Source organism: Tachysurus vachellii, chromosome 10, assembly GCF_030014155.1.
Source record: "Tachysurus vachellii isolate PV-2020 chromosome 10, HZAU_Pvac_v1, whole genome shotgun sequence".
Lineage (NCBI taxonomy): Eukaryota > Metazoa > Chordata > Actinopteri > Siluriformes > Bagridae > Tachysurus > Tachysurus vachellii.
This window is the reverse complement of record NC_083469.1, coordinates 24,647,747-24,659,048: the sequence shown is the minus strand read 5'-3', so window position 1 is coordinate 24,659,048 and position 11,302 is coordinate 24,647,747. Positions and strand designations below refer to the sequence as shown.

Below are 11,302 nucleotides of genomic sequence, written 5' to 3'. Positions count from 1 at the left end.
AAAAAAAAAAAAAAAGAAGAAGAAGAAGAATTACAGCAATAAAAAATGTATTTATTTCTTAAAATAAAATAAAAGCAATAAAAAGGATACTGTTATAGTAGGTGAAAAAAAAAACTACTGCACACTGAAGTATTTGATCCAGTTACTTGGTATGCATTACAGGATGCTTCATGAGAAGAAGGATTAGCATGCTAAGCACTTCCACACATCTTAAATAAAAGCTCTGGCAGTAGCAATACCTGACTGAAACTGTCCCTTGATTTGGTGTGTAGCTTTTTATAGTTTTATACACGTTTAAAAAAAAATTTTAATTATGTTTCTGTATTTAAAAACACTGACTTCTCTTTTGCGTTGTTGGCCGCCATTTTGTTTTATCAAATGTATCGTAGTCTAAATGAAATGTTCTCATGTGTGCCGGATGGTGCATCATAACATATACCAAACAGCTGCTTAGATGCTCAGCCTACAGGAGATATACCTGTTGGCCACTTTATTAGCAATGCTTCACTTAATGTTCACATAAAACATCAGAATGAGGAGAAATGTCCATTGTTAAAAGAGCTATAGAAATAAATTTTAATTTGAACTTTGACAATGACATCGTTGCTGATGCCAGGTGTGCTAGATTGACTATTTCAGAAATTTCTAATATCTTTGGATTGTCGTACACAACAATCTCATACAATATGGTGTAAAAAAAATACATCAGCGATGAAAGATATAAACAGAGAAGTGGTTTAAAGTGAGTGGAAAGATGTGCTAACATCTCTGTCAGCTATGAACAAGTATCTGGGACACAGGCTCACCAAAACTAAACATTTGGTGATTGGTTAAAGAGTGATCTTTAGCTGTGTGTGAGTCTGTACCTGTTATGTTCCTGGAGGTATTCCTAATAAAGTAGCCAGTCTTGAAAATTACACAAGGTATACTGTAGGCCGGGGGCACGGTGGCTTAGTGGTTAGCACGTTTGCCTCACACCTCCAGGGTTGGGGGTTCGATTCCCGCCTCCGCCTTGTGTGTGTGGAGTTTGCATGTTCTCCCCGTGCCTCGGGGGTTTCCTCCGGGTACTCCGGTTTCCTCCCCTGGTCCAAAGTCATGCATGGTAGGTTGATTGGCATCTCTGGAAAATTGTCCGTAGTGTGTGATTGCGTGAGTGAATGAGTGTGTGTGTGCCCTGCGATGGGTTGGCACTCCGTCCAGGGTGTATCCTGCCTTGATGCCCGATGACGCCTGAGATAGGCACAGGCTCCCCGTGACCCGAGGTAGTTCGGATAAGCGGTAGAAGATGAATGAATGAATACTGTAGGCCCATTTTGCCTGAAGAGATTTTCTACAGTTAACACCAGACAGCTTCCAGGCCTGCATGTTTCTATCAAAAAAAAATGCCTGAAGTAAAATGTCTTCAAATCTTGCTTTCTTTAGCTTTTTTGTTGTTGTTATTGCTTGTAAACATCAGTGATTTTATTAAAGATTGCTCATATCAGTAGCTATGTGCTGTAATATCTTGTCTCTAACCTCATTATCAGTCTCATCAATCACTGTAGGCTTGGGGGTGATAATAAGTGCCACTACACTAAAGACTTTCCCATTGCAGACACACACATTCTGGTGCTGGAACGACAGACCGACTACAATCTATCCATTGTCAGTTGAAAAATAGCTTTCCTTCCATGTTAGTAGTTCCCATGGCAAACTCCGAGCAGCTCTAGGCTTTTCCCAGACCTCCACTGACTCTTTTCTTTTCAGATAGAATAAAAGGGGCTCGTTCCTTTCATGCCACTTGGCGAGAGCATCATCTGACAGTGATGTCACGTCCATTCTTAAAGCTTATTGGCTAAAAGAGAACGGGCTACTCTCAGTCCATAGAGAGGACGCAAAATCGGCTTAAAGTTAGAGCAGCGGGATGCAAAGAGAGTGAAAAAAGATCAAGGCCAGCAATTCTAATGGTGCCACAAAAACCATGGAGAGAGTTCAGTAGATGTTTGATAATAACGGATTGGTTATAGTGGCACATCTTTGGAAAATATCTCAGTTCCAATATAAAGTATGTCTATGTTCAATTTTAACATCTGGTTATCTCTGAGAAATAAAAAGGAAAGGAAGATTTCATCCAAATTCTATTAATATAAGCAGGAGAAAGTTGCAATCTTACATTAAGATTATTCTAAAGTAAAAAACACTCTTCATGATAATAACGGAAGTCAAACAAAACAGACGGAAAAAGACATTTTTTCTGTTTTACTTGGTTGTGTGGTTGCTCCACTTTCTTATTTGCTTGTGCATTTTTGGTTCTTGAAGCTTTCTTTCTCTACACATACTTTGGTGAATGAATTTTCACAAAAGACAGGATAAAGCACTTCCTACTGAGCGTTAGCATGCTGAGAGACAAAAATCACAGTTTTTGGAGTCAAGCTGACGTTCATTCATCCCACATCAGTCCACTAGCAGTCAATCCAAATAATAACGATGACATGAGCGCTCATTTGGCGGCACTTCAAAAGCATGCCACCGTGTTAAAACCAATCATCTCTTCGCTAATCCTACTGACAAGTTTATATTAAGGTTAACAGATGGACCATTTAAAATGTGTTATTATGGGTAGTAAGCCACTGCGATCGACGGCCTACATTCGGTCTGAATACTGAAAACCACAGCCGATTAGCTTCCAGTCCAATTGCTGTGCTTTTGTGACTAAATTAACAGCCTGCTGTGAGATAACAACACATGATTAACATTCCATAGTGCATTGAGTAACAGGGTTTGGGAAAGAGTTAAAACAGTATCACACGTGATCGTGATCATACAAATATAGATATTTGTAAGCACAGTATCTTTTTTTTTTATCTAGGGAAAATGCTACATGTAGAAATGCCAAGTTTACATAGAAAATGTCTGTTAAAACCTCAAGAAGATAATGTTTATTGTACTGCAATATCTAAAACAGTAAAGCTCTAAGCTCCACCCACTTGGAACAATTATGCTATAGGTCACATATGCTATATATCCTCTATCTGTACATACTGTAGGTTATTTGTTATTATGGTGTCACTTTGTAGAACATTATGAACAACACTAGGATGGAAATACGTTGTATTTTTTTTCTGAATTTTTTTATTCTTTTGTTCTATATTCAGAATGAAAAGCTAAAATCTCTAGACTTAGATGGCCTGCATGCATGAAAATGTTCATTCTTATAGCTGATTAAAATGATATTTACTGAGGATTTTTTTCAAATAACGTTACGTTAACCTTGTCTTAAATATCCACTTCCATATTTTGAATTTTGTAGGCAGGGTCTGACCCGTGTTGGTCAGATCAATCGAACGACACTCATAAGTAATGAGACCAGTGAGATTATGTGATTACCTCCAAGCCAAGATGAGTCTCCTGATGCCAAGCAAAGGTTACTTCAGGTCATTCCCCTTGAACCGAGTGCACACCATAAGCACAAACCCAGTTTATATTCACAGATGTCAAGTGAAGACGCATTAAACAGAGCCCAGATTGTCTTCCCACAGACTGCCCTTTTTCAGCACACTCAATAGTTGATAAATTTGGCTAACACCAAATGGTCATGGAGGGTTTATTTTTTCTTTTCAATTAGTTGCCAATGTGCAAAACAAAAGCTTAGGTCCAGAATTTAGGCTGTTTTCAAAGCATGATTGAAGCCCTGGAAAAGAAATGCAAATTTAGCTGCCAAAAAAAAGAAAAACAAAGTGAAAAAATCACCCAAAGAGAGTCATGCATACCAAAGTGCATATAGAGACAGACTAAAAGTTGTGTTCGGCACACAGCTTGTAAAAATAATGATATAATTAACGTTGTACCCCTGCGAATTTAGTCAATCATGTGCCGGCAGAAGTGGATAAATTCATACAAATACACATCAATATTTACATCAAACATACAAATGGTGGAAATGTGATGATCCAGATGGGCGGGACAAAAAATATCAGAAGTTGCTGATCTCCTGGGGTCTCATTTCAGACATAATAGTCCGTAGAGTTTTATACAAAATGGTGCAGAAAAATAGCAAACAAACAAACAAAAAAAACCATCTCAACAAAGATGGCTCTACAGAAGGAAATTGCTTGTTGATGAGGGAGTTTATGTCAGTCTGGTAGACAGGAAGGCTACAGTAACTCAGAGCCCCACTCTTTACAGCCGTGGTGAGCAGAAAAGTATCTCAGCATGCAAAAAATGTCATTATTTGAGAGGGACGGGATACAACAGGAGAAGACTACCTGTGGTTCTGAGATTGTAAAAGAAAAAAGAAGGCTCACTTAAACTAGTCATATAAAAATGACTTAGTAATTGTCTTCGGTTTGTGTGTTTTTTCTTTGTTTGTTTGTTTGTTTGCTTTTTACCATTTTGATAATTATCTGATGTTTTTCTTTTACGATTCCCACAAATTTCTGTTGGGATTTGAATGGGGTCTTTGGGTTGATAAAGAACATAATAATAATAATAATAATAATAATAATAATAATAATAATAATAATAATAATAATAACACAATGAGATTGTGCATAACGTTAAGAATGCACCATCATAAGACCCTTCTTTTAAAAGTAGACCAAAGTTTCTTTCTATCCAGTTTACTTACATAATTAGACCTTATTGCATGCCATTATTTATAGTGTTGTTTATCTCTACTTTACAAACTTTACTTAGTGTACAAACTACTTTACCTGTAACAAATAAGAACAATGAAGGCCATTTCATACCAAAAGCTCAGTTACACATGAGCGTCTGATTTTAACGTTCAAATCCCCACCAGCTCTCAGATGCGCCATAAAAATTTCCTTTTTTTTAACAATGTTTGCACTTTCATTCACTCAGCTTTCTTTTCATGCTTAGAAACATTAAAAAGTATAAGACCCACCATAAGGTAGTGCTTTGCAACTTCTGGGGGGAAAAATAACATCCAGATAGGTTATTTTTCTTGTTCCCAGGATCATCAGAAAATATAAAAACAAGTAAAATTTCTATAAACTGCAATACACAACTCATGGAAAATAACATTTAGAGTATGAGATATTAGATGTATTCACCTCTGATAGACTTAATCCAGTATCAAGCATTACTTGATCAGTGCATCTCTAATAACATGTGTTTGTTATGTGTGTATGTGAGATGACACAATATTTATTTGCTACCATTTAAATCGTGAAGATCGTACATCATTAAATATGATGTACAGGTTGGATCATATTCAAATATGATCCAACCTGTACATCATATTGAAATTGCATGCATTTTATAGACGTAATTAAACCTGACTACTTTAGACTATCTGTCTATCTACGTATCTATCTATCTAGTATCTTTCACACTCTCAGTGTTAATAAGTAACTACATTAAAGAAATGGAAATAATTATCTATTCAATGGTTTATTATACTGTCAGTGTGACTCGTGTCAGCGTGTGCTGGAGACTTTAACGATCGAGGTTAAAGGTTTAGTGAATACAAGAAAGACACAGAAACGCAGAATGTTATTGAGTTTGTATTTGCGTCAGTTTTACACAAATGTTCAGTGATCAGAACTCCATTACTCACATGTTTCATATAAAAAGCAGTTAAAAAAAGAACAGGTCCCATGACTTAAAATGGAACAGTCTAGGTTGTAAAAAAAAAAAAAAAATTAATGCTGCTCGGACATTGTCAAGTTGCCAGGAGTAGACTGAAGCATCCTTGAGTCGGATCATTTACGCCTTTTCATAGGTGCGAACAGCTTGGATACCTTCAAAGGTCAAAGTCTGCGAAGGGTAAAAGAAAAGCAAGTGATGTTATTAAGTGGTTGTAATAAATAACACTTCATAACACACAACAAATAAGAACAATGACATGAAATTGAATAGTACGCAGACGAAGAAAGGACCTTGTACGTGTAATGTACATACTTGGGTTTATTCAGCCTTAGTAACTGCCGATAAGGCCGAGAGTATTTTTTACATTTTGGGGTCCGACTTCACACACCGTTCTCACAGTGTTAACATTTCTACCTGCTGGAATTCCTTCCAACTATTTTCAAGTGCTTCCATGGGTGTAGGTGTAGGGATCATTAAGCCACACCCACTTTGGGTTTAAATCTAAATACAAATACAGACTAAATCCCATATGGAACATAATCTACAATTTGAACATACATTATACAGTATACACACTTGTAGTCACTTTTTTTTTGTATACATTATACAGCATACACACTTGTAGTCACTTTTTTGTGACTAAGCTTTTTGTTTGGGGAAGTCGTGGCCTAATGGTTAGAGGGTTTGACTCCTAACCCTAAGGTTGTGGGTTCGAGTCTCGGGCTGGCAATACCACGACTGAGGTGCCCTTGAGCAAGGCACCGCACCCCCCCAACTGCTCCCCGGGCGCCGCAGCATAAATGGCTGCTCACTGCTCCGGGTGTGTGTTCACGGTGTGTGTGTGTGTTCACTGCTGTGTTTGCACTTTGGATGGGTTAAATGCAGAGAACAAATTCTGAGTATGGGTCACCGTACTTAGCCGTATGTCACGTCACTTATTTCACTTACTTTTTACTTTATAATGCTTACACACTGTAAATACTCTGTACTTATTACCAAGTTGCCATCCCAACAGCCAAAATATAACTCTCTAACACTGCAAATTATTTAATATTGTGCATGTTTATTATAATCTTATAAGCAGGAGAGTATGGAGGGATATCAAGGCAGGGATATTTGTATAAAATATAAAATTTAAATGTTTTTTTCCACTTTTCCGAAATACGAGAAATGAAGTTTTGTCTTTACCATGATCATCTTGTCGTCCTTGATTTCTCGGACGAACTTGGTTTCTTTTCCATCCCACTTCTGCACATGCACAAGTTTGTCTCCATCCAAGCTTACTGTGGACTGTTAGGGCAGATGAATGTATACGGTGTGATTTACTGGTTACTTTATTTGACAGTAAATGAACAAATATGTAAGATAATGTTATGATTTTATTTCGGATTTTGTGTTTCATGCAATATCGGATTCTTGCATTGAGAGTATAGGCGTGTAAAAACACTATGATCCATGGACTTATCACAATTTAATACCAATAACATTATATTTAAGATTAAAATAAATGGATAAGTTGAAAATCTGAGCCTTTCTATGCACAAACCTTTACATTCCTGTCATCTGCAGTGGTTTCGTCAAACTCCTCTTCCAGTTTGAAGGAGATCTCAGTGTTCTTGAAAGTGCTCAGAGTTTTAACGGTGACCTTGTCTCCTTCTTGGCCGATGACGACTGTGGGTTTGGTGACATTTCCTACTTGCCTTGTTGCAAAGCCGACACCTGGAAAAATTTAGAAATGAACACAGCAGTGATCCATCACAGCGGTTTGAGCAGAACCTAAGGTTGCACTGTGGGTATTATTAATAAATGTACGCATAAACGTACACTTTTACGTGCTATTACTCAATCTTGGTTATCATTTGTTCAAAACTAGTGTTAAAAAAATGTCAAAAAGTTTCTGTTATTTGGATTAGGGTTATTTTCTTCTAAAAGGAAACAAAAAACTTACCCAGTGCTTTCATGTACTCATCAAAGTTCTGGCTGTCTATGAGTTTCCAGGTCGCACAGAAAGCATCAACCATGTTGAAAGTTCAAGTGTGAGTCCAACAGCACACAAAAAAAGGCTCAGAGACAGGAGACTGACTACAAACTGTAAAACTCCAGTGTAATTAATACTACAAAGAAGGCGGAGCCACAGCCCTCTGCTTCTGATTGGATGGATTTAGGAATTCCCTGAGTAGTGATTGGATCAGATAAATGGCGAGAACCAGCATTGATAGTAATCCAATAAGTGTAACACACACAGTATGTTAACCCATTTAAGGTTAACTGCATATTAATTAAATTGTTGCAGGATTTTAAAAAAATATAAAAGGAAAAAATAATTGTTTGAATTAGATGTTGATTTAGTTCCATAAAAAAATTAAAACGGTTTCGCACCTAAATAACTCCCTATTCTATAAAGTGAATAATGATGAAGCCTACACCTTATGTAATGCACTAGAATTAAATTTAACACATTTACAGTGGACGTCCTTGTCCAGAGCGACTTACTTTTTTTTAAAATCTCATTTTATACAACTGAGCAATTGAGGGTTAAGGGCCTTGCTCAGGGGCCCAGTAGTGGCAGACTTGTGGACATGGGAATTGAACTCACAACCTTCCGATTTGTAGCCCAACACCTTAACCACTAGGTTACCACATCCCCAGTAACACATAATACATAATACTGAACACACATCACCCATATTATATATTATATTATATTATATTATATTATATTATATTATATTATATTATATTATATTATATTATATTATATAGCACAAAAATGTGTTTTATTTGAATGAGATTAAATGTTTATTTATACGTAAAGTTAAGCTTTAACCTACTAAATTATTTCACGTCTGCTTCAAATCAACCCAAATTAATGTCTCTGAATTCTAATCTAAATGAATATACGTCCTGTATATTACAGAGGTGAATGTCGCCCCCTGGCGGTACAAAGAGTTTGTGCATGCAGAGGGCAAAATGTGCAGCACTGAAATATCAGTTAACAGTTAAGTTTAAAATAACAAGCAATTATTATGTCAGTCTAATAAACGTGATATAATTGGTCAATGTCGTGCATTTAATATATCTAATATTAATCTTGAGCTGTTGTATAATATTAATCTTGGTTTTTTATTATTAAACTTTCTGTACTGTGTTTATTATGTACTGCAAAGCTGCTTTGAGACAAAATCCATTGTTAAAAGTGCAATAGAAATGAATATGAATTGAACTGAATTATTGATCTGATCTGAAGTGGCATATTTGTAGACTGTCATATTTTCCGGAAGTGCGCCCTCTGTTGACCATCATGCGCTCCTACACCTATACATTAATATTCAAAGCTCAAACTGATTTAGATGATGATGTTTCTCAGAAATGATCATTTGATTATTTTGCTGCAAAGAAATCCAGGGCTTCAGTTTTGAAACTGTTCTGTAATTCAGAAAATATATTTATTTTCTTGCACTTTATTGAGTTTATTGCACTTTTTTGTTGATTTGCACTTTGTTTAATTGCTGAGTCTCCTAGTAACTGTATGATAAATTTGTGTTATTTATTATCATTATTTATATAATATTAGAGTAATGTGTGTGGAAAGAATGACGACTTTTCCTTTTCATTTGGCGTTTTAAACATCATTTTTGTTTTACTTATTAAAGCAGTCAATTTTTTATTTATATGTACAAAGTAAAAAGACATTCATTCATTCATTCATTCATTCATTCATCTTCTACCGCTTATCCGAACTACCTCGGGTCACGGGTCACTATCTCAGGCGTCATCGAGCATCAAGGCAGGATACACCCTGGATGGAGTGCCAACCCATCGCAGGGCACACACACACACTCTCATTCACTCACACAATCACACACTACGGACAATTTTCCAGAGATACCAATCAACCTACCATGCATGTCTTTGGACCGGGGGAGGAAACCGGAGTACCCGGAGGAAACCCCCGAGGCACGGGGAGAACATGCAAACTCCACACACACAAGGCGGAGGCGGGAATCGAACCCCCAACCCTGGAGGTGTGAGGCGAACGTGCTAACCACTAAGCCACCGTGCCCCCCAGTAAAAAGACATAATGTGTGTATTTTTTTACTGGATCTGTGCACTGGACGTATAGTAGATTAAATAAATAAATTTATTAAGTCTAATTTTACCTAATAAGTCTAATTTTACACAATGTTTGTTATATGTACAGCACATTTGAAATGCAAAAAAAATAAAAAACAAATAAAAAAAGTAAAATGGTCCTCAATTGTGCAATTTACAATAATCAAGATGATTTAAAAAGAAGAAAGATAACCAAATAAGAGACAAATTGAAAAAGATTTTTATTTATTTATTTATTTATTTATTATTCATTTTACAATATAAAAATCTTTTTAATTTTCTTCCAAATTGCATAGCCTCTAACAGCCACTAGATGTCAGTCTAATCTCAGAAAGATTATGCAGGACATTTTGCTTGATATCATCTCAAGAATTAAAAAAATGTGTGGACTAAAAGATCACTCAGAGCTGGCAAACTCACAGCTCAGATGTGGATCTTTGATTTACTTCGAGATCTGGGGTAGATTTAGGTTTTTTCTCATATATGGTGAGGAATTTGGTGTGGAAGATGCAGTTAGAAAAAAAACAGTATTTAGACTGATAAAGAAGAACATGCTGAACTTACACTGAGTCACAGAGGATAAGACACATAACTTATGCACACACAGTGCGGTACGTCTAAGTGAAGCACAATTTCTCTCTGACGCAGGGAAAAATGGAGGGAGGGGAAATAAAAGAATTGGGATGTGACATTTAACAACTTCAGGGTAGGTTCAATAGCTATCCCCCCTATCGTCCATCGCTCTTCTCATTCTGCCTCACTCTTCCACCTAAATGTAATACTGTAAAGCCTTTAAATTCGACCTGGATTTCCACCATGTCCACCAACCTGCCACTCCTGGGTCCCTGAGCAAGGCCCTTAACCCTCAGTTGCTAAACTAGATAAATGAGATGTATGTCGCTCTGGATAAGCTGTATTTAAGTTAAGAAATACATCAGGCAAAACTGTACATTTTCTTTAAAGGTGCTTAAGTTACGATTGATCAAGTCCGGAAGGTGAAGCAGGTAAACTAAAACATTTTTTGCACCTTGAACTCAAGACTTATCCCTATTTCTGCCCATTTACACAAAACACCATCCCAGAATCTACTCAGAATCAATTAGAACTCGTGTTAGCATTAGCATTTTAGCTCAACCTGTGTTTAATTCAATTAATGCTATAATACTATAAAAACGTGGAATTCGGCTCATGTTGGTACTAATCAAGGAATTCCTTTACTGTGATTTTTTATTTATTTATTTATTAATGACTATCACTTCTAGTGTTAGTTAAGCAGCTTCTTTAGCTAGCATGACCTACATACAGTACTGTACCTACCTACCAAGCATTACCACAGGAGGCTTTTTGAGTGTTACAAACACTACATGTCCAGGAGCAACCAGTGTTTATTCTCATTTCACTACATTTTATTGTCAACAAGTTCTTTTGCACACACAACAGGTTTTTGGTGCATAATGAAAGTATCTAGCCGTGTTGGGCTCTTACCAGATTTACCAGACTGCCTCATGTAAACACAGACAAGCAGTTCAACTTGGTCCTGTTACAAGTTACAAACATATTTTCTGAGCCACATGAAACACTGAAACGCTGATCCTAC

General features: G+C 36.6%; 1 protein-coding gene across 1 annotated transcript; it reads right to left on the bottom strand.

The window, feature by feature from the left end:
• Positions 1-5,494: 5,494 nt before the first annotated feature.
• Positions 5,495-7,701, bottom strand: fabp7a (fatty acid binding protein 7, brain, a). Its single transcript, XM_060880451.1, has 4 exons — positions 7,541-7,701; positions 7,139-7,311; positions 6,781-6,882; positions 5,495-5,760 (listed from the first exon to the last, which is right to left on the bottom strand). Exons 1-4 carry the CDS (start codon positions 7,611-7,613, stop codon positions 5,710-5,712), a joined length of 399 nt encoding a protein of 132 aa, XP_060736434.1. The 5' UTR covers positions 7,614-7,701; the 3' UTR covers positions 5,495-5,709.
• Positions 7,702-11,302: the final 3,601 nt, after the last annotated feature.